The sequence below is a fragment of the Python bivittatus genome, unplaced genomic scaffold (genome assembly GCF_059951505.1).
Source record: "Python bivittatus isolate LINGU-HERP-01145 unplaced genomic scaffold, Pbiv_v1 ctg000190_np1212, whole genome shotgun sequence".
Taxonomy (NCBI): domain Eukaryota; kingdom Metazoa; phylum Chordata; class Lepidosauria; order Squamata; family Pythonidae; genus Python; species Python bivittatus.
In genome coordinates, this window is record NW_028277042.1 from 4,675,790 (window position 1) to 4,698,696 (window position 22,907).

Here is a 22,907-nt window from a genome sequence, read left to right on the forward strand (position 1 = left end):
TCATAATTGCAGGCCAGTTGCCATTGCAATCCCATGACCACGGGGATGCGGTGATGGCCACAACTACGAGGACCAGTTATAAGTCCCACTTGTTCAGCACCATTGTAACTTCAAATGGTTGCTGAATGAATGGTCATTAAGTGAGGACCACCTGTACCTGTTTGCAACCCTTCAAAACAGTTGTAGTGGGCCCAGAGAAATGGGGGGCTGCTTTAAAGAGTTTCATCCAGGTGCTTCCTTTGCATCCCTGTTTGTTCCAAAGGATATTTCTGGGATCCGATCTCAAGATTTGTCCCTTGAGGTACAGGGAAATAAGCTCATAATCTCCTGCATGCAAAATGTGAGCTTTTCCAAGGTGGCTGGTTGTTCCTTCTAGGAAGATAAATGCAGGCCTAAATAGATAGGGCTCTGGTGACACTGGATCGTGTAGTTCAGCTGTTTTTAATAAAGGCAGTTTCTCTGCTGGGAATCATAAAAGGGGGAACGGAAATTAAAACAGCCAATATGTTCTCATAGAAACTGATGATCTGCCTACATTTGGAAGAAGTCACTATTCTTTGGAACCATGTTTTTCAAACTTGGCCACTTTAAGATGTGTGGACTTCAACTCCCAGAATTCCCCAGCCAGCATGCTGGCTGCGGAATTCTGGGAGTTGAAGTCCACACATCTTAAAGTGGCCAAGTTTGAAAAACACTGCTTAGAAGCTGGTTTTCTTCAACCTAAAAGGTTTTGCTTCTCAATAAACCCAGAGAACTAGCCTTATAATCTGAGATCATGGCTCTTTACTCACAACAGCAGGGAGATTTCACTTTGTGTGAGTTTTGCACTGCGCAGGATCTGATTATAACTCCTACAGCTTTAAGACTTATTCTTCGGTTCAACGATTTGACACTATTCCTTAAGATCCAAAGAGCCACCTTTAGGTTCCAGGTGACCTAAATGGGCAGGTGACTAGGTGAGAGCCAAACACAAGATATTTGGATCAGAAGTCTTGGGGGAAAGAGATCCTGGGAGGCCCCTTGTGCATTTTGAAAAGAATTATGACAAGGAAATTGCATTCCACTTGCTGATAAAGGACTCCTGAAAAAGAGAAGAGAGAAAGGGTGGGGAAAAAAAAAAACAGGTTAAGGCACTTCCTGAAGTTAAAGTTAAAATTGAGAAAGGGAGTTTCCCTTCTGATCTCTCTGTCTCCCTCCCTCAACAACAAAACGTACACAAATCCAATCAGGTAGACTCAGTTGGGCGTGGATTTTGCTCAGGGCCCCACCTCTACCTTTTCCCAAGGCCCAATGGCTTTGCCTGTTGGGAAATTGACTCAGGTCATGTGTTTTCACTGATGGGCAGGTAACTTAGGAAAAAGAGAGCAAGAAAAAAGATTTTTTTTTTTTTTTAAACCTAGGCTGGGTTCCTGCCATGATGTCAGAGGGAGACAAACGGACTGCTTGTTAATTTTATCCCCCAGTTAGAGCTGGGGAGAAAGACTTCACCTAAAATCCAGGTACAACGGCAAACAGATACATCTTTTCTTTTCTTTATTATATATTATTTGAATCTTAGCTACCTTCACCCTGTTCCCCTTCCCCATAGTTCTGGCTTTTCTGAGATTGTCCTTTTTATATCTTCCCTTTGATCACTTGAGGAAGGGGGTACCCTTTATTTGTAAGTTTTTGTGTTTGGCTTGTTTTATACTTTTTCTCTCTCTCTCTTTCTCTCTTTCCCATTCTTTTTTATTTTTTGTTCTTTTTTTCCTTCCTTCTTTCTTCCTTCTTTTTTTTTCCCTTTCCCTCTGCTTTTGATTGTAGCTGTTTCCCCCCCCCTGTGGTCATGACGGCTTCTTCTTCGCACAGTGACTGTTTGGTGGTCTTGTTTGGGGCAACCGCTGGTGAAAATGGGGCTAAGCTGGGGTCCGATGAAAGGGAACTAATTCTCTTGGTGTGGCAAGTTGTGGATCTTCCCAGCAAGAAGGTATGGCTTCCCAAACTCTTCCTACAAAGTTGGGCAATTTGCAAAAGAAAGAAAGAAAAAGAAAAGCAAATGTGATCCTATCTGCATTTAACTGAGATCCATCTTCTCCCTCACCCATCCCAGCCAAGTGGGATTTCTATCTGAGCAAATATATTCAGGACTGGACTAAGATTTGCTCTTCTCCAAAAAGCTTGTTTGGGGGTGGGAGTGGGATGGGAGAAAGCAGGGAGAAACTATTAAGTTTTGATCCGAACTATTAAGGCTCAGTTCAAATTTTCCCTTGAAATTGACAAGGAGAGCAAAATCCAGGTTACAAAAGAATTAGTCTTCTCCCGCACGCATGATCCCCGTAGAAACGTTTTCACGTTTTAGAGACTCTAAAGGCCCATGCTTCTGCTTCTTTTAGAAACTGACCTTTTAACCATGTTTGGGATATTGGATAAGTACCTTTTTGTTTCTGTGTTTGAAATCAGGCCTGCATGTTTGCTTTGGGAACCTGTCGCTTGATATGGGAATTAAATCGGAGTGGGGGGACCTGTTTTATGCGGTAAAAAAGGACTAGGGCCAATCCCTAGGTTTACCTTCTTCCTCGCCCCCGCCAAAGTGAATTTCATGTTAATAATTTGAAAAGAAACAGAGGGAGACACAAGGGCTGCCCTGGGGGTCACTAGACTGAGGCCATTCTGATGTGATAAACCTGACTTTTCCCACTAGAATGATGTAAGAATTGCAGCCGGGTCTCCTAAAAATATGTATATTTTTAGGGGAAGGCTGTGAATCTCCTTGAAGGGAAAGCCAGGAGGAAAACACGACGGGATGTTTGTGAGATTAACAAATGCATCCTGAACGATCCCTTCCAGCTCCAACATGGCCATCAGTGCTTCTAACCTCCCCTTAAAACACATTTATTTTTACAGTCGCTCCATCCAGTTCCTGGAGTTTTACTTTTTTTCCCCCCCTTCCCCCTCCCCCTCCCCCTCTGCCCTCTTTGTTAAACATTTTCAGGTAGGGACGCTGCACAAATGCTTGGTGAAGGCAGACAATTTGGAGCTAAGCGAGCCGTGCCGGGAATTGACAGGGTTAAGCCCCGAAAGCCTGAGTAAAGCAGAACCTCTGGATCGAGTTCTCCAACAGGTGAGGGCAGCGGAGGGTTAACTCGGAAGGCAGGAGCAAGATTCCGACTGATGCAATCAAGCAAATAGGAGACTTTCGCTTTGAAAATGGTCAGGCGACCCAGTTGTTCACCCCTGCCAAGCGTAGCATGTTTATTCTGCACGGAGGCTGGCTGGCCCCGTCTGCCACGTGTGCGCCCGCATTGGATGTTGCCTGCAATGGCTGAGTTCACGCAGTGCCCTGAGCCCTTGCGCCGTTTGCAGTTAGTTAGTTAGTTAGTTAGTTATTTATTTATTTATTTATTTATTTATTTATTTATTTAAACCCCATCTTGGCAATTCTAGCCAATCTGAATGGTAATTGAGTGCAGCCAACTGAGGTTTATTCAATAAAGCGTAGCTTAGTTGTGTTGGGTGACCACCACCCGTAATGTTTAGTTGACCAGGGATGAGTGCTAGAAGTCGGTGGAGTTAGAAAGGGCAAATGGGAGAGCAGTCAGAAGGTCCTTAGCTAAAAAGCTCACCTCCACTATAAATTACTAGCTTGCTGCCATGTGCTCTTTCTTTCATCGCCCAAGGGAGATATCTCTTTGCTAAGACAATAGCATCGGTTGGTTGGTTCTGGTTTTGCCTGATATGTACAAGCCCACTTTGTGTTACGTGTCAACCACACCTTTGTTCAGCAAATCGTTTTTTGAAAATCCTGGCTTAGCATTATGTGTGAATGTAAACCAATGTATGAGCTATTTTAAAACCTCAGATGTCCTAAATCATTGCTGAGAATAATTATGGTTGCAACTTTTGGTTAGATAGTTCAGGGTGGCCCATTCAGATATAGACCTTATCGCCTAATGTCGTACTCAGTGACAGATAGGCATGTGTGAATTCACTCTGAAAGTTTTTATATGAGTGAGTTGTGTGGCAGTTTGGTTTGGAAGCTTTCAAGGATCGTAATAAACTTCTGGTGGTCTTGCCTGAAACCCAAGAATGTGTAAGACGACTTTGGCGTTCTCTACAGCAAAGTTGTACAATTTTTTTTGGACCAAGAGCCACAGCCACAGCAGTATGGGGGCCATATCCCAAAGAATGTGGGGGAAATTTTGATTTAATTACTCTCCATGTTTTTAATGATGCCAGCCTTTCAAGGTAGGCCAGATTAGGACACCACAAGGATTCCAAGACTGCTACTCTGTTGATGTGGAATATAATAGCAGAATGTCAAAAGCCTGCAAGGTTTCTCTCTGCCCCCAAACAGAATCAAGAAAAGGCTATTCCGAGTTTCTTTCTCATACTTCCCACTTTCCCAGGACTGAGTAGCTGTTTCACATCCCTTCACGGTTCCTCAAGATCATTTTTGCATTCTTTTACAAGTAATCTCCCCTCTTCTGTAACATTAAACAAAACTAATCAAATCCAAAGCCTTTGGAGACAGCATCTGTCCTGAGGTCTACCCTGCTATATGCATTCTGCCAAGGATGGCCTGTTCATCAGGCAAAGTAAAACAGGTAGTCAGTAAGGGGATGGAGAAGAAAGCTGTTATCTTCCATTACTTTGTATCCTAAAACTGTTCTACATATATTGCTCTTTTGGGAGGAGGGGGTTGAGAAGATTCCTGTTTCTGAACAGTGATGGGGAAATAAGGAAATGCCACCCCATTGGACCTGAAATAGGAGGGGGTGTCATCTTGTTCTCTGCCTCAGATAGCAAGCTATATCTGACTGGCTCACTGTTGTCCTACAGCTGATTCCTGACATTGAAAACACGCTCCAGAGCTTAAATCTTGTAAAGTCTCTGTCAGGCTTGGAGGAGTAACCCTGCCCCCCCAGAAAAAACTGCCAAACAAACCCTGGAGTTGAGCACAAATTTCAAAATGCTCAGCCAAATTCTTCACCTAGTTCTTCACCATTTGTCTGAATTCTGCAGGGGAACTTTCCAATAATTTCTCAAAGGCAAGACTCCCCCTTGCAGAGACGGCCACATTCTTACCCAGAAGCTCTTGGAAGAAATGCCTTCCTGAGAGCTTCACACCATTGGAGAGAAGATTGTACAAAGAAAAACAAAACAGGTGCAGATACCCCCCACCCCCGGCTACTTCAGGATTGTTTAAATGCAAGCCCACTGCCTTCTGCCTTGGAGAGTTTCTCTGAAGTTCTCCTCTTCTTTGAAAAAAAATAATAATCAAAAGCGAGTTCTCTTTCATCAAACTGAATGAAGACCGGTAGGAAAAATGCAAGTTAATTGTTCAGCATAGCTTTATGTAAAAAGTTGGCAAATGGTTGGCCTTAGAAATTTAAATGATAAATTATATTTTTTTAAAAAAAGATATATCCAGTATATTTCTTGTGATTGGGAGCCTATTTTCTTCTGTTGTTTTTCTGGAAATCTGACATGTTGATGATTGCTGGCTTGTACTTGGAGCTTGGTATACTCTGTATGAAATGCCTTCTTCCCACCCATTTTTCCAGTCTGTTGTTGGAAACTCCATATGTTCCACTAAGAACATCTCTGTGATGATCCATGTGTTATACAAATCTAGTAACTCTACTCTGTTTCTTAACCTTCACAGGGGCTAGAACTTGTTGTATTAAAATAGAACAAAAGCAAACTAAGTTGAGAACTGGATAGTACCATCCAAAAGTGTCAGGTGACATTTTTCATAATTCCCCGCTAATATGATAGTGGATATACCAGTCTGGCCCTTGTTCTGTCATCTGGCCTGGAGATCTCATGGGAGAGGGGAGCCCGCTAGATGGAGAGATGAGAGTTAATTGAATACTCTTTTACATGCTTTTCCGCCATTTTGTTTTTAGTTGTTATCTTGTTCATTGAAATTGGTTGCTTTTAATGGTTTTTATGGATTGGATTGTTTTATTATGTACACTGCTCAGAGTCACTATGTGAGATAGACGGCTATACAAATGCCATAGAAATAAATAAATAACCCATCTAGGAGGTGCTAGGTTGAAGAAGACTGACCTAGATTTTTAGGAAGCTGGATTGTATGCTTGGTAGGTTCATGTGATGGGTTGGTTCTGGTTTAGAATGACATATGAACGCACTCAATACTTTTCTTTCTGAAGTCCTGCAAAGTTGCAGGATAACATTGCTCCTTTTCTGTGTGTTACTGTAAACACGAGGACAAGCTTTGTTGGCTTAGTTCAAATCACATGCAACATAAATGTGTTTACGAACCCTTTTTTCCTATGTATCTTTCCAAGCTCTGAGTTGGAAACTGGAGAAAAAAATTGAAAGTAGAAAAGTACAATGACAAAGCTTTGTCAAGTGTGGTCCTTTGTATCTCCTCTGAATCATGGTGTGTGTGTTTGCGAGAGAAACCTGCTTAGGAGGTAAAACAGGTTGGTGGGTTGACGTTTCTTTGACAGGTATCTGCCTGGAAAATGGTCCTGAATGTGTTGTGTTGCTTCAGGGTTGCTGGATTTTGTCTTCTGTGTGCTTGCTGAGCTGAATCACCCTTAATTATAGGAGAACAGAAGCCTCTGGAAAAGCTGAAGTATTTCTGAGGGGGGAAAGCCATTAGATGTGGTGTGTTTCTATTCTTTCACCGTCCATTTGGATAAATTTCATGAAAAACCAGTTAAGACTGCAGAGTGACTTTTTGGTGGTTTGGAAATTATTCCAAAATGAGTATTCTGGCTGCAAGTTAGATCTTGCCTTGCATCTTACAGCCAAAGACAGCTGGAGCACCTTAGTTAAATTTACTTTGCTGTTCTGTCTCCCTCCCTCTCGTTCTCACTTGTTAAGAGACACACCATAATTATGTTCAATACTTTCATTAGGCAGTATCCTGTAATCACAAATTGTAGCTTAGGTTTGCCCACTCTTAGCACATTTGCCCACCTTCACATGTTCCACCACCAAGTCATGGATTGTTTTAATCTTGGTTTATAGAAAAGGCCACAGTTGGCTGGGTACACACATTAAATTAAGCTATGATTTTAAAAACAAATTATACTGCACAGAAGCCACAGTGAATCAGCTAACGGATGATGAAATTATAAACCATAAATCTTCCCCCCCAAAGGTTAATGTAGTCTCTGAAAATCTTGCCTTCTCTTGCCCCTTGCTTTATAAGTCTGCAACGACTGAGTTCACACATCTAAGTTCTTAAACATATCTTATTGAATAAGCCAAAACTAGTTTGACAAACATCACTTTATCAACAGATCGTGATTTCCAAACCAGATTGGTGAATTCACATGACCTGCTAAGTCAAAACCAAACCCCAACCATATTTGGGTATAACATGATATGTACACCCTGTCTCTTTGATATGAGAACCAAGTTGATTCAAGACCATCTCTTTTCTGGTAGAAACCCAATGGACATTCTTGACAATTTCAGGAGGATCTTTGCCAAGTCTGTAGGACAGAAGCTGGAGCAAAATCAGTGTGCTAAAGTAAGAACATCTTTCAGGAATGTTACTGCCCTTGGCAAATTTCCCACAAAAGACCAAATACAGTGCATAACTTTGGGTAGAGAAATGACACGTATCAGGAAAGCATCTGGGTCCTGCAGACACGGGTTCAGAAAGGGAAAGTGGACCTCCAGGCTGTTCAAGTGAGCAAATCTTGGCCAGGCTCAGGAAAAGCAGTTAAATGAGCTCCACCCTCTGCACACGTTAGCAAACTGCTCTTTGTCCTGGTGAAGGAAGCCGGATTTTTGTGGAATGAATTAACCTGAACAATAGGAGTGACATTGTATACTTTACATGGTAAACCCATGGCCCCTTCAAGAATAAACATTTAGATCTGCAACTGGAATCTATCAAGACATCTGTGGCTCTGCTGCTGTCTTTATCTCCCACAAATCAATTTATATCCTAGAAGTATCCATTTGAATGCACAGCTTAAAGAATTGCCAATTTATTTGTCTGTTTTTATTAGAAAGCATGGGGTTACTCTGATTTAGTGATAGCACCTTGAAGTGGGGTCACACAGAAGAAGGTCACAATCAAGACAGGTCATCTTCTGATACAGAAGGACATATTTTGGTGGAACATTAAGAAGGGTTTCCTTAGCAGTAAGAGCAGTTTGACTGTAGACCCATTTATCCAAGGCAATCATGAGCTGTCTGTCTCATTGTTTGTGTTCAAGCTAAGGCTAGACAACCTTCTCTCTAGGAAGTCTATTGACAGAGGGTTAGAAAATAGCTTGTCTATTTTGCATTGTTGAAAATGTTTTCTAGTGAACCTATACACCTATGCTTATTTAAAGAGCTTGTTGAATTTCCAAGCAGGCTGTGAATGCACTTGTGCTTTTTATTGATGGTGCATATTTTATTTAAATGTCGTCAGCTAATTCTACCAGGTTCTTATAATCCCCTCTGAGGATTTTCTTGCAGCATTGTCTATTGGTGTATAATTGAAAGCATGGAAACCTGTTTCAAAATAGGAGTTGATATAAGGTCAAATCCATATTAGGTGATGTTTCTATATATAAGACATGGCAGCTTTTAATGCTCTTAACACAGTGCACAATCTCTCAAAATTCAAAGTGTGGATTTTTTATGGAGTATCCTGAATGAAAGAAGTTCAGGCATACAGATCTGTCTTTGGGAAGAAGAATTCTCTGATTTAAAGTTTTTTAAAAAATCCTTCAAGTCAAGCTAGAATCCTGCTGTCTGCATGGACCCAGCCATGTGATTTTCTTGGCAACAGTAAAAAGTTGTTTGTCTATTGCCAAGACTTTTTGTTGCTTTTTTTATTTGTTACAATCCTGGGATTTCCTTGTTGTCTCCTATTCAAGTATCAACCCTTGCCTGACCATGCTTAGCTTTTCAAGCTCAGCTGAGATACTAGGCGCTGCTATCCAGTTGGGCAGAGAAATCTTTCAGTAGATGGAGGTGAACATCTCAGGCACAGGGTACTGTTAGTGGAGAAAAGAGATAGGGTAGTATCTGCGCATAAATGGGTTCAGCGTCATCTCTGTCCAAATCTGACGTGCCATTGAGAAGCCAGTGTTTGCCAAAGGTGGGTGTGCCTGCAACTGCCACCCTGTGTGTGCATTATGCCCCAGACGTTTCTTGCCAACCACTCAAACATGGAACGGGGCACAAAAGTAGCCAGTTTATCATCTAACTGCAGACTTTTCTTACAAAGATAATTCTCCTTGCTTATTCCTTATTAATGCAGCAAAAGGAAGGGCTAGACTGGTGGTATATTCTGCTTGAAAAACTGTCATGAAGAACAAACAGCATCTTCACTTAATCAAAGAGCAGGGCAGACACAAGAGTGCCTGTAGATATTGGTTAACTCGAGGTACATCTCCAAGTTAAGGTTTAAGGGCAGGGGAGCCAAGGAATGATGCTGTTCTACTGAGACCATTTGGCTGTGATATGCAATCCCAGAGGTGATTGGGATCTATAGATTTATCTTCTACTTGGCATATTCTATACCTTCCTTATCTCTTCCCATTCAACACCTCTCTTTCTGCCTCCTCAGAGGAACTCAGGTTGCTACAGGGGATGTAAGAAGATACTGAGAAAGTTGAATGGCATTCTTGTTTCTCAAGTGTGTTTTTTACTCCTTCCTCAGCCTGGTGCCCTCCAGAAGTGTAGAGTTACATCTGCCGTAAGCCCTAGACAGTACAATCATAGGACATGCTGCCAATGAATGATAGGAGTTGATTATAATGAGAAGATGCAGATTTGAAAGGCTACCGTAGCAAGTCAGTTTTTTATTTGTCTTTGATAATACTGTATTTATAAAAAGTCTTGCTTTCTCCCAGCTGGACCTTTTTGTGTCATCTTGTAGTTCTGGAGATCTCAAAAATTTGTTTGCTCCTTGAAGCCATTTTGGCTGGACCTGATACAAATATTGCCCATCCCTGGTTTTTAGACTGTATCTGTGTAGGTATGCTAGTATGTACCAATAGAGGAGAATGTCTGTAGCTCAAGGTTGAACTGTGGAGTCCTTGGGGTTCTCTGAGCTTGGTTGTTTTCTTGCAAACGTTTCATTACCCAGCTAGATGTTACCTAGCCCGGTAACGAAACGTGTGCAAGAAAACAACCAAGCTCAGAGAACCCCAAGGACTCACAAGACTAGTATGTGTGGGACTGACACAGAGTTTCAGAATGCAAAACAAAGAAAGCGTCAACAGTTTTTCCTTTTAACTTATTCCATTAGGATGATGCCTTAACACTCAAGGGTTGCTGGGGGAAGGTGGTCCTTCCATATCATGCATTCCAAGCTGATGCTTTCATTGCACATGTGACAACAGCTTTAGTGAAAGACGCTTCTTATGAGCACAATGAATAGTACACACAATACTTTGTGATTTTTGTGTGCGCATCTGTGGTGAGAGTTGGTATTGTTTATGGCAAAACATTTTGAGTGAATTCTCTTTCCCTTTTATAGGTTCAACTCATCTAACAATCGCCCTTGCACCTCCAGCAAGTCATAGTTCTGAAAAGGGAACGTGCCAGGTCCAACAGTGCAGGGAAGGCAAACTGTGGCACTCCAGATGTTTCTGAACTCTCAGCATCCTATGCTATGGGGCAAGCTTTCTACAGCCGCTGGGAGTTGAGGTTCAGAAACATCTGGAGTGCCACAGGTTATCTAGGTCTGTATAGAGATCTCTCTCAATTCCCACCAGAAGCAGCTGCAGATCACAAGAGGCCATGGGGGCTGAGGAAGATAGGAATTGAATTAGAACACATCTAGAGCGCACCAGGTTGGGAAAGGAAGAGATAAACTTACTTCAGGTGCCAAATTAGGGCATTGTCTTAAACCGACACAAAATAACATGCTTCCTTTGAGATTTCCAGGATGTTCCATCAGGTAGTGATGGGTGGTGTTGAAGTGGAAGGAGTAGTCATAAACTGGCCCATGAAAGAAGATTATAGGCATCCAGATTATGGTTTAGGGATTTGCCTCTGGTATCAGGTTACAACTTGGATTCTATCTGGGACTTGAGGGATGAGAGCACAACATTTATCGTCACTGATCCCCAGCTTACAGAACAACCAAATTATAGGTCTCCATCTTTAGGGGAAAGACACAAACTGGAAAACTGAAGTAAAGCAAAATTAAGCAATTCTTATTATTATAAAGATGGAGATCATTTTAAATTATGGATAGGATAAAAACAAATTAATGGAAGTCAGACTGGATAGCTTTCCCCAGGGTTGTATGCCAGAGGAATGAAGTTTTAGGTTCAGCTGCTAGAAATATCTGAATATTCTTTAAGATTCACAGACAGCAAAAAATAAAAAAGTGCTTTCTCTCTCTCTCTCTCTGTCTCTCTCTCTCTCTCTCTCTCACACACACACACACACACACACACACACAAACACAAACAAAAGTACTTCTCTTACAGGTGGTCTTTGTATGTTCCCATGCTAAAGAAGGATAAATAGCAAAAGGTGGCATCTTCTAATAATCACTTCTCTTCATTTAACTTGCAGGATATATTATCTTTCCTTTAAAATTCCTCAGATGGATGTATACTGAATGTTTACCATGCCAGTAATTAAAAATCAGAAGCAGAGTTACTTAAATGGCTGACAGACTAGTTCTTATGATAAAAGGGGTGATAGCAAGAAAGTGTTTGAGTTAAACTGCAAGATCCTTAGAAGCAACAACAGCTTGTGAACGAACACCATAATCATCTCATAGAGGAGCAGATGATTGGAAGAGATGCCTCTCTTTCCATTTACCGGAGACCAGGCCCTACCTGGTTTTCTTTTTCTAAAGAATTCTTTAATCAAAAATAAGTAAAGGGAGAAACGATCATGCCACAAAGAGCCAGCATCAACCCTAATGTTCATTTCACGTGTTCAACAAGGCTTTGTGTCTACTCTTTAGGAAATGAAACGGCAGCCAAAATGAAAGACTGCCCACCTGCTCAGAAATCAGACAAGGTGGTAGAACGTATGCTAGGAGGAGGAGGAGGAGGAGGAGGAGGAGGAGGAGGAGGAGGGAGCAACCTCTCTAGCTTGCCTCCTTGTAAATTTTTGGCGTCTTGCAAGTACTCATATCCCACACGGCAGCCATTTTATGAGACTGCCCCGAACATGCTCTCAGAATTCCAGATGTGTTCACAGCTCTCAAAAGGCTGTGGCCCTATGCTTGAGGGAGATCTGGAATAAGGTGCTCAGTTGACTTGGAGCGGGTGCCTCCAACTTGTCCATTTGTGAAAGGGTTAGCGAAGGCTAGCAGCCAAAGAACAGAGCTGATGCCTTCCCATCATCAACTATTTCTGCAGGAACCCGGGGGGAGATGCTTGCAGAAAGAACTGGTGGTGGGGGGTGTTCCTCTTGAGATTCCAACAAGCTGATTAACAAGTTGCAATTTTGTTTCAAGGCAAACCTGTTCTGCAGCCTGCCTTCTCCTCCCGTATGGAAGGGTGTGCTTCCCTTCTGCCTGGTTTTAATGGTCTTGCAAACCGTTTGGCAAAACCACTTTATGGCATTTGTGAAGAAGGAAAGAAAGGGAGCGAGCAGGTAATTGTAACGACTCTTAGAAAGGTGAAGGGCTCCTATCCCAATCCAGGAGCGATTGTTTTCTGACATTTCTGCCTTTTGTCTCTGCTCAGGTCAGGAAAAAAAAATTAAGCAGGAATGCTGAGTCTGCTAGATTCCTTTCGATTTGAAAACCTGATTTGGTTTGGGCAAAATGCCACATCACCAGCATTTCTGCAGGATGTAGGTGACTTGGATCAGCCAGTTGGAACCCTAAAGCTAATTATTAGATATTGAAGCTTTCTTTCTTTCTTTCTTTCTTTCTTTCTTTCTTTCTTTCTTTCTTTCTTTCTTTCTTTCTTTCTTTCTTTCTTTCTTTTTCTCCCTCCCTCCCTCCCTCCCTCCCTCCCTCCCTCCCTCCCTTCAGTTACTGAATCCCAGGGACTGAAATGAAGTCTCAAGTCTCTGGTTTGAGAAGAAACTAAGTCTCAGGACTGGATCAGAAATAATAGAACAAATAGATTTATTTTATTTTGCTGCTTGAATATTTGTATATTTATTGTTCTTTCCATTCTTGATCCACTGGATCCAACCAAGCTTTGGCCCCTAATTTAGCAGCTAATTCTTTTTGCTATAGCTATGCCTTTCATTGTGACATGAGAATTTTCCACTAATAGGAAAATTCCTTTAAAGAGCCTTTAATATGGCAAAATAATAGTCTTGCTGGCTCTTCCTTCAGCTTCCACACATGCTATTGGGTTTTTCTCAATGCTTAGACCAGTTGAAGGCTCTGTAAAAGCATAGCCTATTGATTATTATATCCCAACATCTCATTAAGCTGGAGTGGAAAATAAAAGCAATCTCTGTCAAACAGTTTCCCATTTTAAATGAGCATGCCAGCATCCTTATGTTGAGTACAATTGCACACAACACTAAGCAGGGTTAAGGGTAAACCATGAGTAAGAACCTTATCCATACCAGATGTCATGGCAAGCCATTATGGTTGTGGTTACTGGTGGCCATTCTTGTTGGCCTGTGTATCAACTACTCTTGCCGAAGCTGGCAAGTTCTTGATGTTTCCATATATACTATCACGATAAGGATTGGAGCCATTCTTCCAGGTGTGCTATCTTCCCCATCTTTTGGAACCTCCCTTTTAAACTCACCCTTTATACTCATGCCATACGATGGTGTGTGTGTAATGAAAACAGCCCGAAGCAGCAGAGAATCCTTAACCTGACCCATGTTGCAGCCCCTCCTGCCATCCATGTCTAGATGGCACGTCTCAATGTCTAGAACTGGAAGGAAGAACTGTGGCCTCATCCTTGCCCCCCACTCTCAATAGTATAATTAGGTATGGGTACCATGCAGTGGCAGAGTCAAGGTAGCAAACTTAACTCATGGACAAAAGAGATTGTTAATGAGCTTTACCTTAACCATAACTGAATCAATGATCTGGGTATCAATACCATGCTAAAAACAGACCCACTGTGGCTTTATATTTCATGCAGACCCGGTCCTTTCTGTCAAAATCAAGATCTTGTCTGCTCTGACATTTTAATGTGTGTAAATGTAATAAATAAATAAAGTGTCTTGGCACTAGGACAGTATGATGTTGAGGAATGATAGTGTACAAGATTGGCAAGGAATGAACACATCACACGTATTGCAGTCTCCAAATTAGGATGCCTGCAGTAGACCTATCATTATTGTCATCCCTGCAATTGCTGCCTATCTAATAGATACCAGGTACTTAATAAATGCCGTGTCTGATATAGTTCCATCAGAAGATAAACAATGCTTTGGATGTGATTTGGAGAAGTTGCTTCAGGGATGTGTAGAAGTGTGAACATTAAAGCAGCCTCGATTTTTTTTTCCAGAATTCTGCTTCCCATCTCTCTTCTGAACCAAATCCACAGCCTTGTACAGTGGTACCTCAGGATACGAACTTAATGCATTCCGTGACTCTGGGCATATCCCGAGTTGGTTGTAACCCGACGCAAATATCCCCATAGGGTTCAATGTAAATCCGGTTAATCCGTTCCGCCCTCCGAATTTGGTCGCACCCTGAAGCAAATTTTCCCATAAGGTTCAATGTAATTACCGTTAATCTGTTCTGGCGTCCACGGACCATGCGTCGGGCGGGAGAGCGGCCAGGCGCGGCGCGGCACAGCGCGGCGGGAGAACAGCCAGGCGCCGCGCGGCAGGAAAACGGCCGCAGACCATGTGTCGGGCGGGAAAATGGCCGCGGACCACGTGTCAGGGTGGAAAAATGACCGTACCCCGAGGCGGAGTTTGCACATCGAGGTAAATTTTTGCGGCCGGAGCTGGTCGTAACCCGAAAAGTTCGTTAGTAGAGGCGTTCGTATCCCGAGGTACCACTGTACAGCCATAGTCTAGAACAGACTCAGGGGAATAGTCAAGGAAAGAGGTGGAAATAAAAGCAAGGCTAAACAAGGGATCCAGGTCATTATCCACTGGCTGGAATGGGAGAGGAAGAAGGAGAGAAAGTGCTTTTAATCTGGAATTAGTATCATACATGTCATTAGCATGTATGTGTATGTTCTCATGCATGTGGATATTCTTCTATACTGTAGCCCCCATAACACCCCACACAGAACCCTTATTCTTCCTGGAGTGATTTCTTCAAGAATAGTTCTTCTGTCCATGGTAGCAAATCACCTGAATGGGAAATAGGAATGTACCATATGTTAATTGGGAAGAGAAGAGACCAAGTACCTGAACCTGAGGATCCACATCAATCTGCAGCTTTTCTTGGGCCAGGCTGACATGATGGTCAAAGACTACTTTTACTGAGACCCAGGCTTAGCCAAATCACATAAGAAAGTGCAGATATTAGGGACTATAGGAATGTAACATGGAAAGGTCTTTCAGATAAAAGAGCAGTCCCAGTCATGAGTGAAATAAGTCCCTCGGTGACATTTTCTGTGGCCAGAAAAATGCTCTTTCAAGGCAGCAAATACCACTTCTGAAGTAGCATTGTATCCTTGCCTTCTACTTAAAGGAGCAGATGGGGCTCACATTGAAATAAAAATTCTTGGCTTGCTCCACTCCTAGCTCCAGGGAACTTGTCATCACCATATTCTGTCATGAAAGAGTCCGAGTTTAGGATCCCTGGCATGCAGTAGAGGCAGTGAAGATTTGCCCCCATGGTGGGGACAGAAATATAGGAAATAATAGACATTTATTCTTTCTTTTTTACATTTTACTTTTGTTAAGTGGGAAAGAGATATATGTTTCGGCATAATTGAGATCGAATGAGATCCTCACTGCCAGCATTGACATTTCTTTGCAGGGCTAGTCAAGGATGGAGCCAACTTTTTGTGGATCATGCCTTCCTGTATATATATATAAAAAAGAGTTTTATCTGCTGTATTTGTTGTACTTGTAATGATTGGTCTTCAACTGGAGGAAGGAAGGAGGGAAGGAGGGAGGATCACTCCCTCCTGCTTCACCCTGTGCTTCCTTCTGTACTTTTACCTCTCAACTGGCCTGTTTTTGAACACCGGTTTAGCACTCTTTCAGAAGAGCACTAGCCCCATGTTCCAAATAGCCTAACTGACAGGTAGACTATGCTGAGCAGGAGCACCAGGGGAGTTTTCTCCCTCTTCACCCTGCATCAGTGACTGGTAAGTGGGGCAACCTGCTCTTCCAAGCAAGGCCTACACTTGTCCAGTTGCACCCGCTTTCAAGGAATGCTTGGTGGGAAGGAAAATTACTTTCTTTCCTTTGTCCAAAAAATAAAATTAAATAAAATACAGTAAAGACATACCTGTAAAGTAAAACTTTTTGTCGTACTTTTGCTCAGGCATTTCTAATTCAGAAACTGTTGCGGGTGCAATCTTTCTTTTGAGATTTGGCCTAAATTGGCTTAAGAATCAGTTAGATCACCTGGACTAAGAGTTGAGGCACATGGCGGATCGTCCCCAAAATTAAGTTGCCCGTGCAATCTACTTCCCTGCTCTTTCCAACTTGGCTCTGATAATCGAACTATACTCCTGGCTCTGGGGAGAAAGTACTTGAGAGCTGGAGAAGAAGTTGCAGAAAGGGATCGCCTTCTGGTGCTTTGGCTTCACACATCTCTCCCAGTGTTAAAAAAAAAACAAAGTGGAATCTCTCTCAGACCTATGTGCCATGCCCCTTGTTGATTGTTTATTGCACATGACTGATCTCAGTCCATATTTCCTTGTCTGGCTTGATCATTAGAGAGTACTGGGAAGATGTATGCTTATACAAACATGCATCGTAATGCTTTTGTTAAGAAGGCGCATGCACAGTCTAGCTTTCCTCCTTACTGGCTCAGCTTTGCACTACAAACAGTGGAAGAGTGTTGGGTAAATATGGCAGGACGGTGCGGTGCGATCAATACTGTAGAGCCTGTGCTAAAGATCACGTTGCTGCAAGGGCTTGTCCTTGAAAGGAGGGGGGAGGAGAGGTGGAGGGAGGAAAAGGCAACAGGCAAACAGGGAAGTGTACAACAAAGGGTTTGTGCCTGTGTGTGCCTGTGTTTCTGCCTAACGTCGTACAAAGCCTTTTCAAAACAGTTATTATGGGTCATGAGATTTTGCATGATTCCCGCAGAGAGTTGGGGAAGGTCTCTCTTTCCACAAAGGAAATGATAGATTTAGATATTTCCTCTCTTCTCTCCCTCCCCCTCCATAGGAGGTGAAATGGGGTGGGGGTGGGGAGGGGATGAGAAAAAAAGCCAGACTGGGAGGATTGAAGGGATCCTTCATCTGTGGCTCTCATCACAACAAATAACTCAAACACAACCAGTTATCTACTTTTTCAGAAAGGTCTTCCAATATTTTATCTTAAGTTTTTTCACTCATTTGGTGAGTTGACTGTGGAATGGAATAATTATGCAGCCAATTAACCCTGTTTAGTATTCCTGCCCCTTTGTTAATTCTGGAGGAAGAAATGGCTGGGTCTTAAGGGAGTTTTGCTAAGTGTATCTAGAAGATTTCTATCTGTTGAAGGCTCCAAGTGGAACACAGGAAAACAGCCCCGTTGTCTAGCTCTTCTGCAGTTTCATGCTGGACTACAATTCCCACTTTCCTGAAACAGCATTTGGGGATAAGGAAATTGTGATTCAACACATGGAGGGTGAAAATTAAGGAAGGGCTTTTCTCTAAATACAGAAAATGGCTTATATCAGAACAGCCAATCTGTTGAAGACGATGGAGCAATGGTGGGCTGGAAACGCTACCCAAACTTGGTGCTGTTCTTTATTATTTCTCTTCCTGACACCTAAATTGAGGTGGCTGTTTCAAAATCTTGTTTTGGTTATGCCTAAAGATCTGATAGCCAAAAAAGGAAAATTGGGGGAGATTTTTTTCAGCCAATCAACAATTCCCTTTTTGGGGTGGGGAACAGGAAAAAAAAAGTTTCTCAATGTTTGAGTTTTCCTGAGATATTTATATTTGTCAAATCAAATCAAATTCTTTTTTACAGCAACTCAGACTAAATCAGACTTACCACACAAAACCTAGAGAAGACAGCTACAAAATAGAAAGTACAAAATAAAATAAGGCTGGCTGGGGAGTTCTGGGAATTGAAGTCCACACATCTTAAAGTGGCCAAGTCTGAAAAACACTGATCTAATGAGACTTTTTAACCAATCTGGGCAAGGAACATTCCTTGGATTGTGCTTCTCTCACCAAAATGTCATACGCAAGCACAGGAGTTAACTTTTGTAAGGTAGTCCTTGTTTGATGTCCACTCATTCAGTGACCGTTCAAAGTTACAATGGTGCTGAACAAGGGGTACTTATGATGGGTCCTCGTAGTTGTGGCCATCATAGCGTTCCTGCAGTCACACGATTGTGATTCAGGTGCTTGGCCACCAGCTCGCAATTACGGCATTGCAGTGTCCCACAGTCATGTGATTGCCATTTGCAACCTTCACTGCTGGTTTCCAATAAGCACAGTCAATGGGGAAGCCGGTAGGAGGTTGCAAATGGCAATCACATGACCACGGGATGCTTTGACCATGCAGGATTCACGTAATGACAGCAACTGGGACTGCCAGAACTGCCATCATAAGTCAGTGCAGTCATGTGACATCATGCCTTATGATCACATTGCTTAGTGACAGAGTTTCTGGTCCCGATTACCATCAGTAAGTGAGCACTACCTATATTTTATCCTCCTCAATTCTTGGGACTGGGAAGCTGGACCTAAAAAGTTGTTACAAATATCTTTGAATCTAACTGAAGTCCAGAAAGGATCACCCTACACATGGGTCTTTCTGCCATATAGCACAGAGCTCTTCTCCCAACCATAGGAACATGGAAGTAACACATTGGGGGTAAACTAGGGACCTTCTAACCAAACTGTTAGAAACTGCAAATTCTCAGCAGTGCAGTTACATGTGTACACGAGGGGAGGGTTATTTATTTATTTATTTATTTAAAAAGATTTATATGGCCGTTTATCTTCTGTGCCATAACCCTGGGAGGCTCATAACAACAGTAAAAATATCCCTAAGCCATAAAAGCATAACAAAAACTCCCAGTGCCTGCAAAACCAATACTCCTCCAAAACATCAGCATTCAATTTTGCTAGGCTCCAGCATCCCCCTCCCCCAAGACTTGGGGGAACAGCTAGCTCTTCAACCCCTTGAGATAGCCGTAGGAGGGTAGGGGACTGCTGGATCTCAGGGCGGAGGGTGTTGCACAAGGCAGGGGCTGCTACGGAGAAGCCACACTTCCTTGGGTCCTACCAGATGACACTGTTTAGTGAAGGGAAGGGACCTGGAGCACGCCTGCTGCTCCAGATAAACTGGTGGAACAGGCAGATACCCTCAGGGAGAGGTGGTCCTGCAAATAGCTTGGCCCCGTGCCATTCAGGACTTTAAAGGTGAAAACCAGCACCTTGAATTGCACCTGGAAAAAAAGACCAGTGCAGTTCATGCAGCAGAGTTATATGGGCAAACTGTGGAACACCCAGAACTGTTTGTGCCTCTGTATGATGACTGGGCAGCCAATGCCTCACTGGCCAGGAACCCTCGGGCTGGCAAGCAGTGCTCAGGGAAGCATTTGTCAAGTGAAAAAAGAGGTGGGTGGCAGGGAAAAGGACAACTGTGTCAAAAGGGGGGGGGGTCTTTTAATCTTAACAGTGGACCCCCATGACTATAAGGGCTGCACGGCATTCAATCTGCCAGAGGGGATGAATAAGGCAGACAATGGCAAGTAACCGCTTGCTGTTGACAAAAGTAGGATTGGCCTCGGAAGGGGATTATATGATTCTTTGCTTGCTTGAACAGAGCTTAACCATACAGAAATAGAGATGCCCTCAAGTCAAACTCCCCTTCTGATGACTTCACAGACACAGTTGGGCAGTTTTCTTGAGGAAAAGGACAGAAGCGCTTTGCTGGCTTCTAGGCGGCTCTTCAAGTTTCTCATTGGGCAAGATCCTAGGACCTCCTGGTGATCTCCCATCCAGACAGGAAGCTGTGGAATAGCTCTGATGATTAGCCTTTTAGGTCATGCCTGTTGAAGAGAAGCCACAAAGAGAGACGGATGTTATTAATGATGTTGTGCAGTTCTAGGAGACAGAATGGTCACTTGCTTTATTTTCTTGCATGCTGACCTGCTGTTGGTCAGTTATTAAAAGCCTACAGCCCTAGAGACCTACATATTCAGATTTTCTTTTTACTGTGCTGTTTCCCAAAAATGTTCCAGACAGCTAAGGAAATGGTGCTTTAAAAGACCTTCAGCATAAATCTCTTCCCTGTGGTCCAAGAAGAATAAATTGTAAAGTAGCAATGGTTGCATGATTAAAATATCCCCCTCCTATCTTCATTTACTCAAGTCACTGATTTCCCTGATACTTCATTCCATTCTGTCCCCCACTTGATTTCCATTTTTTCCTCAGCCCACACCATCTCCAGTTAATCCACATTCCTGCCATCCAGTGCAGGATGACTGTAGGCCAGTGTTTCTCAACCTCAGCAACTTTAAGATGTATGGACCAACACCCAGAATTCTCCAGCTGGCTGGAGAATTCTGGGTGTTGGTCCATACATCTTAAAGTTGCTGAGGTTGAGAAACACTGCTGTAGGCAATTCTTGGAAGTTTTATTCTGAGGGTATTTGTACTTCTACAAAGCTCAGTTTCCCTGCATCGTCCAGTTTCTCCCTCTTTATCCATGTGATGTCATTTTGGCTGCATCAACCAGGGCACTGAGATTGCTTTCCGTATATCATAAGGGTAGTACGACCCATGGCCCTTCAGATTTTCTTGAGTTGCAAGCCCAGCAGCTCTCGCCATTAGCCCTGCTGGCTATTGAGGATGGGAGTTGTGGCCCAATTAAATCGCAATTTAATGTAGGAATACATTAAAGGTATTAAATGTACATTATATCCCCATTACATCAACCCATCCCACCCAGTTAGGCAGAGAGGGCATGTTGCTGACCCGTCAGTGAGAGAATGTCAGCTGGTGGAGCCCAGGAGGAGAGCCTTCTCTGCCGTTGCTCCTGCCCTCTGGAATATTCTCCTCCCAGAGGTCCGGTGGGCCCCTACCCTCCCGGCTTTCTGGAAAGGATTAAAGACTGGGCTCTGCCAGCTTGCATGGGGCAATATGAGCTCTAACCATTCTTGGGGGTTGGTTAGCGGCCTGATGATGCTCCCTGAGTTATTTGCCAATTCCCCATCTCTCTTGGAATATTAATCTTTAATATTAAGATTGTTTTTATTATATTCTAACTTATTTTTATCTCTGCTGTAAACTGCCCAAAGTCATTTCAGTGAGATGGGTGGTGACAGATTGGATATATAAATAAAACATAAATAAAAACGAAATGTATTTAATTAATTTAATCAATCAAATTTAATTAATTATTAAATGTGTTAAATGTACATTAATGTTACTAATGTAACATTAGTAGGAACACAAAAGGAGGGGCTTTCATGCTTCGTTTAGACACAAATTTGGGGCTCCGAAATCTAGCATCCAGACTGAGCTCTCATTGCTTTTATGTAATTTTTCCAGAAGCAAAAGAAATTAGCTTCAGCTTCCTGCTGTGTATTTATTACATACCATCGTTTTATCAGGACAAGGTCTTAGTGACCCCTATTATCAACCTGGTGGAATAAGTTAATAGAGGAGCAAGAGGCCAGGCCCCACAACTGGAGAAGCCCCTCTTTTAAAACATTACCTTGCTTTATCTTGCCTGCAAATCTGGAGAACTCTAATCTTCTTTGCATATGGGATGTGAGCCTTTAGGCTAGATTGGGTGTAGATATAGAAGCAGTTTAAGTAGGCTTTGAAGAGGTGCAGGCCTGGAACAATCTGTGAGTCTGAGAAGGTGCTACTGAATCCCTTCTAAAGCATGGATTATTCTGAATGAAGACTACCATTCAGAAGACATGGGTTGAAACAGATTTCCAAATCAGGGTCTGTGGCTTAATGGGATAACTGAATTGGCAAACCACAAACAGAGCTGTTGGTCAGCACTGGGAGACAGCTGCACTAGAGGTGGGTGTACAGAGATGATAGGAAAGGATCTGAATCAGCCTGTCTTCCCCAACCTGGCACTCTCTAGATGTGTTCGGAGAAATTCCAGCCATCAGTAGCTTTTGGCCAAACACATATGAAGAGCACAATACCAGATTAAGGAAAGTTGATTTAAACCAGAAATAGCCAGAAAGCTTGGCAATGCAAGGAGTTCTAGGAACAGCCAGAGCTCCTGGACAGAGCCACCTAAACAAGCAGTATTTATGTCCATCATCATTTGTAGATATGCATCTACACATATGCAATTTTAATGGAGCTCTGCACACTTTTTCCTGTATAATAGTGGCTAATCAGTTCTGCAGAGGGCTTGCTAAATAGGTATCCACTGCACTAGTTTCTCTTAGGGATGAGCTACATCTTATTTTTCGTCCAATTGTCCTGTTCTTCCCTTTCCCATTTTGAAGTCCAAGAAGAGCTCAGCGTGAGGTTCTAGAATTGTCTAGCTTTCCCCCCAGATTCCCTAGAAATTAAATGGGTAGAGGATCAGAGCCTTCTTTGGCTGGTGCATGTCTCTGAATACTCTACCTGCTGTACATGGTAAAGCTTACACAGAAAGGTGGGTGGAATGGTCTAAGATAATAGAGATGCCTCCTGGTGGAGGTCTCAGCCCAAAAGCATGAGAGAGAGAGAAATAGCTTTCTTCAACATGGGAGGCAGGTAGAGACTAGGGAATTGAACCATAATTCTCCTGGAGTTAAAAACAGACAAGAGTTTCTATTTGCATCCACAGGAATATTGAATATTGAATATATATTCAACTACTGCCAATAATTATTGGAAGAACATGAATATTGTTTTGGCTTTTTTTAAAAAACAGAATCAAAAGGATACTGGGCTTGTTTAAGATATAGGTAGTCCCCAGTTTAAG

General features: G+C 42.6%; 1 protein-coding gene across 5 annotated transcripts in view; it reads left to right on the top strand.

Annotated features, from left to right (window-relative positions):
* The first annotated feature begins 1,375 nt into the window (after nucleotides 1-1,375).
* ESRP2 (epithelial splicing regulatory protein 2) overlaps nucleotides 1,376-22,907 on the top strand; it is a 57,288-nt gene continuing 35,756 nt past the window's right edge. For 2 of the 5 annotated variants that reach the window (XM_088135974.1, XM_088135973.1), the window contains exons 1-3: nucleotides 1,376-1,499; nucleotides 1,804-1,966; nucleotides 2,972-3,100. In XM_088135974.1, the coding sequence (XP_087992100.1) occupies nucleotides 1,826-1,966; nucleotides 2,972-3,100 (270 nt within the window). In that variant the 5' untranslated portion in view covers nucleotides 1,376-1,499; nucleotides 1,804-1,825. Of the gene's footprint in view, nucleotides 1,500-1,803; nucleotides 1,967-2,971; nucleotides 3,101-22,907 lie in introns of those variants that run through there. The other 3 variants (XM_088135972.1, XM_088135975.1, XM_088135976.1) reach the window with 3 other exon arrangements.